Below are 15961 nucleotides of genomic sequence, written 5' to 3' on the forward strand. Positions count from 1 at the left end.
GGTCAGCGTTTAAATTATTAAGAGTAAGAGAAGCTTCTTAGGGGATAGAAATGGATGAAACTAAAATTAATCTGACATGATCCTTTCTCTAAAACTGCTGATTCAGCATGTGTACAGGTTTATCAACATATTTAGTGGTAAGAGAGCAGGATAAATTATTCCCAAATTTGGATGAGGGAAATGTGCTTTTGTAACTCGCTCACTATTCTTGTTTTCTGCTTACATAAAAGCACATTTCTGATGGCACAGTGAACGTATAGGTGTTGTTTTAATCGAGTAACTTATGAAATCAGAAGTATTTCCAGTAACAAATGCCAAGCACATTTTGGATTTGTGCTTCTCTAGGAACCTGTCTGTGTGAGCAGCGCCTGTGCCTGGCCTGCGATCTGCCCTGCTTCAGCAGAACTGGGTTTTGTGAGCAGGAGTTGCAAAATAGGTCACAGTTGAGGACAGAGTTTCACACAGGCATTCAGACCCCAGTTTTCATCTGCCGTACATCATTTATTCACCTTTGGTGCCAGCAGAGCTGCTTCACTTCCTGGCTGGGAATGTTCTGACTGTGTAACTTTGTGATACAGTTTTAAGTGAGACAGCAGAGTTCCTTATGTTTTTGCCCTCTTACGGTTTGCTGTGTGTTTGTGCCCCAGCTGGACTGTCCCAGGGTGGGCAGCGAGGTGGGATGGACGGTGCTTGTAACTCCTGTAGAGAGCAGGCTCGTCTTTCCAGTACGGCCCTTGGAAATAATAAGGATCGTGACATTAATGGATTTTTCATTTATCAGTGGCAGCTCATGACATGTTTAAAAAGAGATGATCTGCAAGCTAGTCACGTGGTGCATTCCCCTGTTATATTGCCTTTGCTTCTAAATGAAGATTGAAGTGGTATTGGAGAAGGTAGCATAGACAGAGGCTGCCTGAAGACTGAAATCTGTCATCTGACAGAGCTCAGTCAATAGGCATTTATCCAAAGTCCTAACATCTTGTGATCTCCATGCAAAATAAATTAGGGATGTGAGGACAGCTCCCAGGCTCTTCTAACCATTTTGCCACAACCCTTACCCCCCCTCACCCCACTGTAAATGGCCACTGGCACCACACTCACAGGGTCAGCCAGGGTCTGATCTGCTCTCAGCTCCCTTGGGATGCTCATAACAGAAAGCACGCCCTCAACATCAGCTCCGCATCTCTAATTCTGCAGTCAGCTTTGAGTTTCCGGATCTCTGAGTGCAACTATTGCTCCGTGCAAAAGTCCTGCGCTCCTTCCTGCTGAGGTGTTGTTTTGTAGCTAAAAAATACGTCAGGTGATTGGTTTGAGCATTTTCTGCTATCTGATGCATACGTCTCAGTGTGCAACTGGATGTTGCTTTTAACTGGTGTATGTCAAAACACTGCCTATCGAATTTGTAGGGCTTTTTTCCTATGTCGTGTGGAGGAGTGGTGTGGCATTATGTATGGAGATATCTGTGCAGTGATCTGCCCTAAAGGACGCACTGCTCACCCTCATTGCTTGGCCAAATATTTCAACCTTGGAGCTGATTGTGATATTAATTCACTGCAGTTACCAAATGCTCCACATCCAACTTTGTTTTTTGAAAGGTTTGATCTAATCTCTTATAGCTACAGTAAGAGGCTGATCAAAGGTACTGAAGGCTGGTATTAGAGGATTAACTGGGTCACACTGAAATATGTTTTAAAATAAGCCCAGGGACCTTTAGCTTTACTGAAGCAAGTGCACAAAAAAAAGGAAGATTTTTAGGCTAACTCTCCCTGGCTTTAAACAGAAAACAAACTGATGGATTAAATCTGCGAGTCATTCCTTAAGGTGATATCTGCAGCGCTCTGTGTAGAACAAGCTGGGGAAATACAAGCAGTGATTGAATCTCACAGCTCAGAAATGTAGTGCAGAATTAACATGCAGTGTGTCATTTATGTACATGCTCGGCTTACAGCATACTTATTTTCATTTGACGTTTGCCCATAAGTAACTAATAGCTTCAGTCGGGCCCCCCATGTCTTTTATTTTGGCTCTCCCTCCTTTCCCTTTGCTGCTGACTGTGTCTATCACAGAGGTGCTTTGTTGGTTCCTTTGTGTTCCTTCATGGGGATGCTGATGCCACTCTGTGGAATGTATCGAGCTATTACTATTGTGGGTTTCTTTTAACCTACATTTCCTCATTGAGATCAGCTTAAAAACAGAGTGAGCATCATAAAGCCTGGTGGAAGAAACGTCAAATCATCTGGGGTTAAATGAGACCAAGCATGCAACTTGTAGGTGTGAAACTTGGGCACGGTTCTCTGGTGGTTGTTAAATGCACAAGGTTCCCCAAAAATAGAATAACTCTTGGAATAATTGCAATCTGAGGTTTGTTTTGGGATTTCTTTTGTTCTGGCAGGACCAGGCTAAGCTGTACATTCCTGTAAGACAGTTTATCAGGTTTGTCAAGACAAAACCTGTCAGCCTTTATGCCAGATTGCTGTAGGTGTGGGATGGTGCCTGCTGCCCATAAGGCCTTTTGAAATAGGTTTGTTTATTTAGCTGTAGTAAATACAGTGAAATGACACTCAGCAACATTTTCCATTCAGTCATAGATAAAGGCTGCTGCTGATTTCTCTCCCGGGGGAATTGCAGGTTAGAAATTTGTCACAGTCCCAAAAGGCATGGTGCAGTACTCATTAATGTTTACAGTGCCATGCAGGCGGTGTAGCCAGCCATCGACTGGGGCTGGAGGCTGTTAACGAGAGATAAGCCAGGTCAATTATGTGCAGCCATCAAATATTTAACTATTTTAGATACTGACAAATGGAGATGCAGCAGATGCAGGTGATTATTGATCGGGTTTCAGGTAATGAGGACCTCTCACCTTTTTTATTACTCTCACCTGGAGCTCCATGTGCTGGGCGGGCATGGAGTCACTGGGCCAGGAAGCAAGCACAGCCCTGACCACGTTGCAGATGGCTGTCTGCCCCAAAGCTTGGCCAGTTGGTGCATTTTCCTCATTCGTGCTTCTGATTCATTAATGTGAGTGACATCAATTTGTGTATTTGCGTTGTTTGTGACTAAGAGGATGGCAAACTCTGTTAATGGGCATTGGAAATTGTGCTCACCGCATGCATTTTGATGCGTGAGTGTCTGCAGTATATCCAACTTTCCTGCTACCGTAAACCAGTGCCAATACACACAGGGGCACAGTTAAGTTTGCAGGAGTTACTGCCTCAAAGTGGAGAGGGATTGCTTGCTTGGTGTGGAGATGACAGCAGTGCAACCTGCAGCATCACCCCATTCTCTTCTGGGGCATTATTCCCTGCTAGACCTTGTGGGGAAGTTGCAGCATCAGTATTGGAGGGTTTGAAGAAAAGCTTTGAAAACCCACAGAGATGTTATAGTTGTGAGTTATCGAACCTCAGGATGGAGAGATGACCTCTCAGTCTGCCTATCTCCTTCTTTGATTTCATGTCTTCATAACAGTTCCCATCTGATTAACCCCCTTCCCTTACTGCCTTACATCCTCGTGGATCTGACTGGATTTGTGTCTGATTGGTTTCCAGGAGTGTGTTGTTGTATGGCAGCATCCTTTCCTGTAGCTGCTTATAACACAGTTTCAGGTAAAACTTCTAAATAGCAAAGCATCCTCTTGCTTATCCTTCAGATGCTTCCTAATGTGCCTCATGAAAGCTTTTTACTTTCTATAAAGCTGCTGGGAACGAGGATGGGTCTCAGAAATGTTGTAGCTGTTCCTTAAACAATGGGGGTAAATACTCCGTGGCAGATAATTGTGCTTTCTTTGTCAGAGGCCATATCATCATTGGCCCTAACTGACCGGTGGTGCTTTTGTACTTCTCTAAGCTGAATTCTGGACATTGATTCACTCATATTAAGGGTTTATTGTCCTACCTGTAAGGATAGTTCACATCTTCGTTTGCCACTGGTTGACTTTCGAGCAGCGGCATTGTCAGTTTTAGTACAGATGACTGTTTAGCCAAAAATATCTTATTAACTTTAGATTAATCTTGTCCATTATTCATGACTCCTTTTATTAAAATGTGCAGTTGTGTCCCAGAAGCAGCGCTGCTACCTGGCTGCCCTGGAGCACGGAGCTGAGGGGAGAGCTGTCGAGCAGTGTTTGCACCCAGGTTGATTCCTTTAAATTATGCAGCAATTATTTAAGAAGAGAAGATAAATAAAAAAATTGATCCCGAGTGCTGGCAGGGCAATGAAACGGGCTACAAGATCACAAAAGAAATGCGTACAATGCATAATTCATGCAGCTCTACTATTATAATAAAACCACGAAGGAGAAAAACTGTCAAAAACTCCAGGTGTGACACTGACAAACAGGTATGGGTGGAAAGGAGCATTGGGGGTTGGGTAGGGCCAAGTGTGTGGTAAGTAATGCCACGAGTTCATCTTTCCCTGACAGTCCTTTCTTGGTCTTCTCTTTCACACTGCATGCTCGTGCAAACAGCTATAGCGCATTAAGCCTCCTGGTCAGCTCTTTATGTTATTCAGGGGGCTAAGGAGTTTGATCAAGCAATCAAATCCCAGTGACATTTGAAGTTAGGAATGTCCCCTACAAGCAGTCAGCAAAATATAGTAAGGTGAGAACACCAAATGAATTCACAGGACATTTGTCAGGTGATCAGTTGCGCTTTATCATCGCCTGAATTCGCTGTCACTATCAAAGCAGTCTGTTAGTACCACTTGAGAGAAATTTAAACACCAAGACATGGAAGCAATTGGAGCAAAAGCAGAAGAAAAGCTGTAAATTATCCTCCAAAAACCATTCTGCTGTGAGGTTTATATGCTGTCACTGTAGGCAGATGCAGTTCCCACTCCAGCCCTGCTCGGAGCACAACCCCAGAGCACAGATCCCAGGTGCTTAACTGCCATGCTTGGCTTATGGGGCGAGACCAAGAAGAGTGCAGACCTAACTCAGAGTGTGTTCACCACACCTGGAGCTCAGTTATCCTCAAGGATAGCACAGCAGGATGATCCTCACCTTTCATTTAGAAATATCTCAAAATGATGCACTAATAGGCTGTATTGCTACTGCTATATCTTGGGTTGCTTGGGACTGTTATGCAGGGAAGGGATTCTTCATTTTCTTAATTTCACATCTGTTTCTTGCAGTGTGAAACAAAGCATAATTTTTATGCTTTACAGGAATTGCTGCTGAGCTTTTGTTTCACGTTGAATAATAGTTCCCGCCTGTCTGACTTGAGAGTGACATAGTAGGTGATAATATATAAATTACAGGAGCTGTTAATGACAGGATTTATCTCTGTAACTTTCTGTAAAGCCTATAAAAACTAACAGTGTATTGTGCCACACTGTTCTTATTAAAAATGAGAAGTTATTCCTTTTCTTTCTTTCCCGAATATTAATTTCAACATTTCATTCTCCCATTCAGCTTCATGGTAACTGTAATCTTCACGTTCTAATAGCTTTTCCCACAATAGCTACAGAGGCCTTTTTACAGCCAATGTTTCCCCACTAGACCATGTCTCTTAGTCCAACATCTGAACGTTTCTTGAGCACCTCCATGGATGGTGACCCCATCATTCCTTGGTCCTACTGATGGAACAGTCTTTCAATTAGAAAGCAGAAGTTTGTAATAAGTTCCTGAAATATATAGACTATGTAGAGTGTAATGTGTAATTAGAACCATGAATTGCTTGTTACCATCTGTTCTTTGTGCTGAAAGAGTGCTTGTCTGTAACTTGGTAAGCGTTTCCATCACCCACAGCCACCAGGAGCTATCTCAGGCAGTATTTTAAGTGTCTGTTTACACAGATCTTACAAATTGCCTATGGGATGTGAACTGTCTATCACTTCCAGAGCAATTAGTATCTGAAACCTTATCAAAAGAAATCCGTCAAGTTTGAAAAGCCATAAATATTGCACTAGGATCTCTAAGGAAATCAAAGTGAGTTTGATACAGTATTTATTTACATGTTGCCACACAAGCAAATGCACTTACAGAGACTCCAGTCTGCCTTGTCTCCTGTGCTTTATACTCCATCAGTCCCGTGTTATTTTAGCAAGACAATTATCCAGTTGTTTTAGCTATCCTGTAGCAATAATGGACTGCTCCAAGGATGTAAGGCTGAGTAACCCAGGCGGTTGCATCTTTGTGCAGTGGTTTATTTTAATGAAAGGAAGGGAGGAATTGTGACATCGGATCTTTATTATGTCCAGCATTTGGATTTGGAGTTCCTTAGTTTTATGTAGCGAAACCAATATTACCTGAAGACGCCTTTTGGAGAGGTTTTGAGAGTTCACACTCTATAGAAATAGTTTCCCTTTAGTGCCTTTGGTTGTTGGAAGAATCCATGTTCATTTCCATTGTGGTGCTCTGACCTTCTTACTCCTGCACAGCTTCACATCTGCTTTCTTCTCTCCTGTGTCTTTCCTACCAGGGTTTCCAGCCTCTCAAGTTTCTCAGATGGCGCATGTACTCCAGACTTGTAACTAAGGTCTTGAGTTGTAACTACAGTCTTGAGTCTAACCTCTGCTGAGGTGGAGGTCAGCCTGTTCTCCCACGTGACTAAGGATAGGACTAGAGGGAATGGCCTCAAGATGTGCCAGGGGAAGTTCAGGTTGGATATTATGAGAAGTTTCTTCTCCAAAAGAACGGTGCTGGAATGGGCTGCCCAGGGAGTGATGGAGTCACAGTCCCTGGAGGTGTTCAAGAAGCATTAAACGTGGTACAGAGGGATGTGGTTTAGTGGGGTGATATTGGTGGTAGGTGGATGGTTGGACTGGATTGCCTGTAGAGCTCTTCTGGAGCACTGGTGGTTCTGTGATTCTAGAGCAGAGCCTAGGAAAAGCTATTACAGCTTTCTTAAGAATGAAATGACTGTCTTGAGAATGAGGGCAGATGGGCTCTTCATTGCTTTCACCAGCAAAGAGGCAAGAACTACTTCAGGTAAAGGTGTCTTTAGCCCAGAAGCACATGGATATGGCCTAGTAATAAAAATATTTGAATTGGAAATTAATGGGTTCTAAAGCAATTAAAGCAAAACCAACTTCCACTGGAAAAGCAGGAGCCAAAAACCTTGGTGCTTCTGGGTTGTCTGTGATGGGAGCATGGAACGTCCTGAGGAAGGGCAGGGTAGGACAGGGATTGCTGCTCCAGGAAAACCTCCCCATCTTGTGTTTTTATGAAGAACGTGTGATTGATTCACCATTTCATTCAACAAAGTTACAAAGTTTGGGTGTCTTTAGTGGATGCCTGCAATGTGGATGTTTGCTGAACTTTAAATGCCTCTGTGTGCTCCACAGCAGGGGTGTTTATTTGCCATTACTGGGTGCTTCTGAGATAACAAGATAATTCTTCACCAAAAGTAAATTAAAAAAAAAAAAAAAGGGAAAGAAAAGAGATAATAAATTACCTGCAGAAAATAATAAGCCAACTGAGAAGTGCTACCTTGTAGGCTCCTGAGTATCCTCTTGGCATCAGCATGACGTTACTTATAATTAGATGCACATGTGTAAATACGATGATTAGATATTCCTACATAAACAGAATTATCATAACTTCCTAAAAGTCTAAGTAGGCACTTTATAATCCTGTTGTTAAAAATAAATAAATAAAAGCCCACAAGCTGCATTCAACCCCTCGTGTGTGTAAACAGTGGAACGTGAGGGCAGAATGTATTTTCCAAAATACCTAATGGTGGAGGTCAATTACAGTTATGACTCATTAGAGTATTAAACTAAGAATGTGCTTTTTAGTGTAATTACTGTTGCCTTAGAAAACTACAACAATCTTGCACTCGCTTGAGTTCTTCAAGCATTTCCAGTGGGTTTGCATATTAGTCTTAGGCAAATGTAATAGGGTTATATTGCATTAACCTCACTTATAAAATGCAACCACTTGCAGCGTGTCTCTCTGTTAGTTCTTACGGCCAAATAACTTCTAAGGATGCCTTACAAAATGCAATGTTTTCTAATTAGACACATGGAAGATTACAGCTGCTTAATTTGGTGCTTGGAATTTTTTGCTGATTCTGGAATTCCACATGAATGAAATGTATAGAGTGTGATATCACAGCTTGGCAGATCCTCCTCCAAACTCTCTTTAAATGAAAAAAGAAAAAAAGAAGAAAAAAAAAAAGCAAAACTAAGAAAGCAGAAAAAAAGGCACAAGACAGGAAGGCTGAAATGTTTGTGACAGAAGTGGAATTGCTATAAAATACATTGTACTCTTGATTGGAAGAACTCTAAAGAACACTTCAAGAGAACTGAGGTCTACATGCAGTCTCAGAAGTGTCATAGAGTCATAGAATGGCCTGGGTTGCAAAGGAGCACAGTGCTCATCCAGTCCCAACCCCCTGCTGTGTGCAGGTCGCCAACCAGCAGCCCAGGCTGCCCAGAGCCACATCCAGCCTGGCCTTGAGTGCCTCCAGGGATGGGGCATCCACAGCCTCCTTGGGCAACCTGTTCTGGTGCTTCACCACCCTCTGGGTGGAAAAATTCCTCCTAATATCCAACCTAAACCTCCCTTGTCTCAGTTTAAAACCATTCCACCTTGTTCTATCACTGCCCACCCTTGTGGATACACTCCCTTCAAGTACTGGAAGGTTGCAATGAGGTCTCCTCAGAGCCTTTTCTTCTCCAAGCTAAACAATCCCGGTTCCCTCAGCCTTCCCTCGTAGGAGAGGTGTTCCAGGTATCACATTGGGAAATTTCTGTCCATAAACGATGAGAACTTGTAAAATGTTTGCTATTTGGTCATTTCACGGGCTGTGATTCCCTAACCGAGGGGAGCAGGGTGCAAATCATTTTCGGGGCTCTAGTTGAGTTTTGGGCTGGAGCCCCTCATCAGCCAAGGCTTGGTTGTCACCAGCACTGATGGTCCCTGTGCTTCCAGAGCTCACCTACGCCTGGATCTTCAATGAGTACCCGTCGTTCGTGCACCAGGACAACCGCCGCTTCATCTCGCAGGAGACGGGGAATCTGTACATCGCAAAGGTGGAAGCTTCAGACGTGGGCAACTACACGTGTGTGGTGACCAACACGGTGACCAACAGCCGGGTCCTGGGCCCTCCCACCCCGCTCATCCTCAGGAACGACGGTAGGACTTGTTTGGGTTTCTTTGGCTGTCACGCAAGATTTAAGGAATGGCCTTAAATATTTCCATGTTAGAATAGAAGGATTTTCTCCCTCACAGAGCTTTGTGAGACCCGTGGTTTAGTTATTGGTTCAGCCTCCTTCACACTGGTGGGTTTTGTGATGCTGTGGCCAAGGTTGCTATTTCTATCGTTGGAAGAACTTTCATAAAACGGATTTTAGAGTTTGGCTATACTGTAGTTTTGTTCATTTTATGCAGCCCAAAAGTGTACAAAAGCACTTTGTTGTTTCGGTAACTGTTAGTTCAGGCTGTATTTCCCAGCAGAATCCACGCTATTTTTAGTGGTTTGTGGAATAATGCTAAAAAAATAAAATAAAATGAAAAGAAACCAAAAGAGGATTTCTAAATTTATACAGGCAATTGATTTGTATCATAGTCATTTCTAAGGAGATAAGAAAAATAAATTTGCATGTTAATTTGAAGCGTCTGTTTAAAGGCTAGCATTTAGGACATTCATTCCAGAAATAGAAATGTATTATTAGAAACTTCTTTTAGAAGAAGATCCGTTGTCACTAAGTGGTATTTCACGAAGATTCCTCCTTTGTAGGACAGGGATGTGGTGCTGCCAGCTGCAGCTGTTCATCTGTGATAAGAGAGGTCCCACGGTGGGGTGTTGGATGGGTCGGGGTGACGAGCAGTGCCCCTGTAGTGCTGGGCAGGGTGAGGACAGCTGCTCTTCTGTGCCTCAGATCCGCTCCCCTTACAGCACACCTCTACAGACGCAGTGATTTAAGTGGCAGCAAACGTGGCCCTCTGAGTCCAGCCTAAGTCATCGCACCAGCTGCCGTGAGGAAAGCAATTCCATCCGGCTGAAACTAAGACGGTGTGAAAGACAGGGAGGAGTATTTAAATTCATCTCATGTTAACATTTTCAGTGCTGAACGAGAAATGTTTGTAGCTATTGAATGGGCAAGATTTTTTTTTTGCAAGCCATACCTAGCGGAAAGCGCTTCCATTTGTCCAAACCGAGCTCAGTGTCTGCTGTGTTTCTGAAGCAGAGGGTAATGCTGTGATGATTGGTAGTCATCCTGATTGTCAAGTGCATTGCCAAGGGCTCTGCCCCAGCGCATCGCTCCTCTGCACGCACTCAGCTTTATTTACAGAGACCAATTGCCTTCCCGAGGTAATTCGCAGGAATGTTCTCTGATTCCTTTGATGTGCGCTCTGCTGTTTATTATAGATATGAAACTTTAATTGAACCTCTGAGGAGCTCCGGAATGCATTCCTGAGTTAAACAGCAAAGGTGCTGTAATGTCTGTAGAGCCATGGATGACAGTAATCAAAAGTTGAACGTGCGTTTTAAAATAGGAGTGCACTACTGTTAGACACAAACTTCATTTTAAAAATCTGCAAGGCTGTTTTTCATTCCATGTAGAGTAACCTATAAAATCTGAATAGAACACAGTGTTAAGCTTGAGAAGAGAAATTACATATGAAGTACATATACTCTGAATGTGAGGGGTGAGTGAAATGGTGCTGCCATTGGCAAATGTGTTGTGTTTATCTTTTGTGTTCCTGCTTGGCGTGTCCAGCAATACACGTTATTTGCTTTACAACACTGTGTCATTAAATCAGTACCCTCAGAGGCTGGTTCATCAGCAGTTAGTGTTTCAGTTCCATTTAACTTCAATTAGTGAATTTAATGGGGAAAAAAAAAAAGCATAATGTGCCTCCCTGGATTAATGTAAGTCACTGACTTGCTCCCCCCACGTGGGACTCCTGTGCAGCTCCAGGGGGTTCTGCAGCACTGGGACCCTCCGCCTGGGCTGGGGCTGCTGACCGCCTCCAGCAAACCCAGCACAAAAGAGATTGGCATTACACATGTTGGAGGTACCGCCTGACTGGCTTTGTTTTGAAATGCATGCTGTGAATTCTCAAAAACACTTCACAGAAATCTCTGAAATGTGTTTTTCTCAGAAATCATAGCTGATGTTCGCTTTGTGGCCAAAGCTCCAGCACCCTCCACTCCACCTCCCTCCCCTCAGCCCAGCAGCCGCTGCCCTCTCTGGGCTGCTGTGCAGTATTATTAGGGCTGAGATCACTGCCTGAACACAAGGTTTTTCCACCTTTCCTCTTCAGTGTATTGCAGTAACTCTTCTAGACTCAGCCACAAGTCAGTTAGGCTTTGTAAGCTGCATACCTGCCATCTTAGTCATGGTTATTTTACTTACATGTGATCATCTTAGAAAAACAGCTTCTCAGCATGTTTTTATAGCAAGCTTCTGATGTACAGGCTGCAGAAGGGGAAGATGCAGGAATACAGCATAAGGCCTGACCCGATGGGCAGACTGCATTCCTTCCCTGTGCCTTTATGCTTCTCTTTATGCTTGCTGTCATTGGTGGTGCTCTGGAGTTACAGGTCTGCTGTTGTCTGCAAAGCTGTTTAGCAACCAGAGCTGCAGGAATCAGGCTCCCCTCCTGCTGCTGTGTGCACCGTTTGCTATCCCCAGAAAGCTCTTCCTCCCTGGAAAAACTTCTCCCTTAAGGGAGCTTACAAATAGGAGGGGATTCAACTCTTTACAGAGGTAAATAACAGCAGGACAAGGGAAAATGGTTTTAAGTTGAGGGAGGGAAGATTTTGGATGGATATCAGGGGAAAGTTCTAAACCAAGAGAATGGTGAGGTGCTGGAACAAATGCCCAGAGAAGTTGTGGATGCCTCATCCCTAGTGTTCAAGGCTGGGTTGGATGGGGCCCTGGGCAGCCTGGTCTAGTATTAGATATGGAGGTTGGCAGCCCTGCCTGCAGCAGGGGGGTTGGAGCTTCATGATCCTTGAGGTCTCTTCCAACCCAAGCCATTCAGTAATTCTATGATTCTATGAGATGAATACCCCAGAGGGCTCCAGGAAGGGCAGTGGGAGCACATTGTGCCATGCCTCTGGTAGTCCAACCTCTCTGTGCCAGCAACACGTGATCTCATGGGGATTGGTAAGGTGGACAAAGTGCAGCAGGTACTGGGAAAGGGATGGGTTTTCAGCTGTTCCTCATAAAAATTCTCTCCCACAAATGCACTGAATTGCTTTTCATTTAAATACTTTTCTATAGCTAGATGGATATCTGATAGTGAGGATGCTTGGATAAAAGCTTTCCCTGGGATAAGTGCAACATCATGTCAGTGCAGCAGTCCCCAAAACTGCACATCTGTGATTTGAGGTTTGTCCCCCTGAAAAGCACACACGTGCTCCCATACAAGGCTTTGGGAATGACACCCAATTAAAGGTGTTTGGGAGTGGCACTGGTTTAAGGCACAGTATGTGGAGGAAGCAGAGGTGTGGGCTGCTCAGCTGTGCCATCCATCTCCTGGCCCTGGGTTTGTCCTGGCTGTAGCTGACAGCTTCCTGCAGCACAGAAATGGCTCGCTACACGATTTCCATGCTGGGCAATATAATAAAGAGCCAAATGCATGTGGCACCCAAAGGCTGGGAGCAACCCCAAAGCCTGAAGGCATCCACCAGAAGCGCAGTTCTTGGTGCAGCTGAGACAGAACAGGGACCTGTGAGCACCAAGCATTTGCTTGGCACCTCTCTGCTGCAGTCCCAGTGCCGCAGCAGCCCTTCTGCAGTGCTCCACTTCTTCTCTTTAAAATGCACTTTGGGTTTTTACATGAAAATTAAAACAGTAATAGTGGAAAAGAGCTGCAATAGACCTGGAATGAAATTACCATCAGCAGCAGCTGTATGGGCCAATTAAACTTTAACATTTCACAGGTGTTGTCAGGAAATGCATATCCTCAGACAAATGAGTTTGCTTCTGAATTCCTGGGACTTTCATCCAAAAGCACGTTTTTAAGCCTTGAAACTGGGAGAAAAATATGAAATCCTCTGAACTGCAAACGCGTACAGCATCTGATGTGTCATGACACTGAAAACATCCTCCAAGCTACAAACCCAGGCTGTATTTTAGTCTTTTATTTTCTCCCTTATTCTTTCCACCTGCAATGCTAAGTCAGATGTTAACTCACCTAGGAACAGCAGGAAAAAATAAGGACTGTCGGTGTGAAAAAGAGCTTAGATTTGGTAGTGAGGTATCTCCAACGTACCCACGTTTTTCCTTTAAGGCAAAGAAGCCAGAGCTTGATGTACACCCGGTGTCTCCAGGGGGGTGGTTGGGGCTGTGATGGGATCCCGGTGGTTTTTCCAGGAACAGATGCTGGTTTTGAAGTGGGGAGTGTTTGTAGTAATGCTGTCAAACCACTGAGTTCCTCAGCGTAAGAGAAAGGAGGGGATCTGCCCTACAGCCCTGGTGCCTTCAGCAGTCTGCCTTGGCTTTGTGCCCTCAGGGTCACAGCTTTCCAAGGTAGGGCAGTCTGAACAACAAAGAAAGAGAAGGCAAAAAAAGAAAGAATTTTCTTTCCCTTGCATTCCTCGTTGCCTGATCTGTCAAGTGAAAAATATATTAATAATACATTCTGCCTTAATTTCCTAAATAGCTCGTTAGTGTCAAATGATACTTCACAGCCTACTTTGCATAAGGGGGCCAAATTACTGCTTTAGGAGTGAAGAAGAAAGAATAGCTCCTGTTGCTTTTGCTTTTTAGGGACTGGATTAAGCATTGGCATGCAGACTGCTCCTGTGAGCATCTCCCATGTTCTTCTTTGAGGTGCCTCCCACCTCTCAGCTCAGTGCCAGTGGAGGCCCAGGGTGGGCTAGGGGTGCTGCATCCTCCCTGAGACAGGGCACCGGGGAGCTCTGCTGGGAGAGGACGGTGGCTGGAGGTGATTGATTCCTCAAGGAAGTCCTCGTTGAGCAGTGCAAGGCAGCGAGGAGCCTGGCTGCATCTGGCCAGGCTGGCACAGAATGTGTATCTGTTGAGGGATGCCAACTCCAAGCTCCGTGGTTCTTCCGCTGCCAGATTTGTGGGCACTATAGAATATGGAAATGCTCTCTGGGGAAAAGATCTCAGTAAATTTTAATATCAGCAAAAGAGCTGCGTTGTTTGCAAACATTTGCTCACACAGCCCTGTCTGATGGAACAGCTGGGCAATGGCTGCTCCTTGTCCTGCCTGGAGCTCTCCCAGCAAATATTTCGTTTGGAGTGCAGAGGAATTTAGGCACCATTTGGTAAATCACAGTCAGGAGAGCAGAGAGACTTTGCCTCCATAGCACTGGTCTCTCCCAGCCCTTCAGGGCTGCTCTGTTAATGTTCAGTGAGATGATGGGGATTGTGCTCCTTAATTCCTTTTTGTGTAATCTGTAAATGCTGGAGCACAGACAGACTCGCGTGCTTCCTGCTCTGTGTGCTGGCCAGGGCACATGTACAGGGACAGCATCCGTATCTGTAACAAACACATTCCATTTGGATGGCTTACTTTGTGCAACAGATGCTCTTTGTGCAACGTAGCAGCAGGACTTATGTGAAAGGAAAGGGTTGAAGAACACTGATGTAACCTGGTAGTGCAGCACAGCATGCAGTGCAGAGGTCAGCAAGTGAGGGGACACTCAACATAAGCCTCAGGGTGAGCATCTTCAGTTTTAAACCATTTTAAATGTGAAAAAGAGAAGCCAGAAGGCACCTCATGCTACCTCTGCAACACAGGGCGAGAGGAAGCAGTGCCACAACCACAGCCCATCACTCTGCTGCGATCTCCATGCTTCCAAATCCTTGAAGTTAATAGAAGCCTTTATTAGCTCCAGTGCTTTTAAAACTTTTCCTAATGGCTATTTGTTCTGCGTTTCAGTTTCTAGAAGGTGGTGAACCCCCCCCCCCCCCTTATTACTGCTTTATCTCATGAGTTACCTGCAAAAACCTCAGAATATTCAAAAGCAAAAAGTAATGCAGCCATGAAGAAATGTTAATCTGTGGCAGATGGCGTGGAGCGCTGGTTCCGATTTTCCTCTGGCAGTAAATGGGAAGAGAGCCCACACGGCATGGCTGTTAGAAACAGGCCATGTTTAAAATGAATGGATTAATTGGGCAAGTAATGATGTAGAGAAGAGCTGTGCAGTAGCACAGGAACGCTTGTGAATTTATTGGCAAACCTCAGCCCAGCCTTAGCCGCTCTTTTATGTTTGCAGGGGTGATGGGGGAATACGAGCCGAAAATAGAAGTGCAGTTCCCAGAAACAGTTCCGTCTGCAAAAGGAACAGCGGTGAAACTGGAGTGCTTTGCCCTGGGAAAGTAAGTTGTGCTCCTTCTGCTGCTGGCGTACAGCACAGCTGCGAGGGCTGGCGGTCCCTCGCTTTCCACAGCAGGAGTTGTTGTTGCCAGCACTCATTACAGAGCACTTGGGGAGCAGGGACTTTGCTCACCGAAAAGCATGACTTATGTTGTAAAGACACGGTTGTGCATCTTCAGTTCTGAGCGCTTCTGTTAGACTTAAAGCTTGTCTATTTTTCCCAGTGTAAATAGTAGCAGCGCTTCCAAAATGAAAATGTGGGATTGATAAGAGAATGGATGTACTGTCATAGCAGATCACTCCAGATCCCAAGACTGACCACTGAGGGTCTTCATCATCCTCGAACACGAAGCAGTTTCCAGTTGGTTAGACACGAGGTTAGCAGGACAGGACCCCCTACCTTTTACTGCAAACCTTATTTGCTTTATTTTTCTCATTTAGCCCCGTTCCTACGATCAGCTGGAGGAGAGCAGACGGGAAACAGATACCCAGAAAAGCCAGGAGACACAGATCGAATGGGCTTCTGGAGATCCCAAATTTTCAGCAAGAAGATGCTGGACTCTACGAGTGTGTCGCTGAAAATGTGAGAGGGAAAAACGTGGCACGAGGACAGCTGACATTTTATGGTAAGCAGATTGCCTGCTTTTAGGGGATTTTATTGCATCAGATGCGATATGCAGTAAATATTTTGAGAGAAAGTCATTTTGAGGGGGG

At 44.6% G+C, this 15961-nt stretch overlaps 1 protein-coding gene across 4 annotated transcripts in view; it reads left to right on the forward strand.

The window, feature by feature from the left end:
* CNTN4 (contactin 4) overlaps positions 1-15961 on the forward strand; it is a 253514-nt gene that overhangs the window by 178498 nt on the left and 59055 nt on the right. For all 4 annotated transcript variants that reach the window (XM_042880935.1, XM_042880934.1, XM_042880937.1 and 1 more), the window contains 3 exons: positions 8873-9076; positions 15147-15249; positions 15689-15873. In XM_042880935.1, the coding sequence (XP_042736869.1) occupies positions 8873-9076; positions 15147-15249; positions 15689-15873 (492 nt within the window). The remainder of the gene's footprint in view (positions 1-8872; positions 9077-15146; positions 15250-15688; positions 15874-15961) is intronic.

This window comes from Lagopus leucura, unplaced genomic scaffold, assembly GCF_019238085.1.
Source record: "Lagopus leucura isolate 7727_CA_CO unplaced genomic scaffold, USGS_WTPT01 Super-Scaffold_100028, whole genome shotgun sequence".
Classification (NCBI taxonomy): domain Eukaryota; kingdom Metazoa; phylum Chordata; class Aves; order Galliformes; family Phasianidae; genus Lagopus; species Lagopus leucura.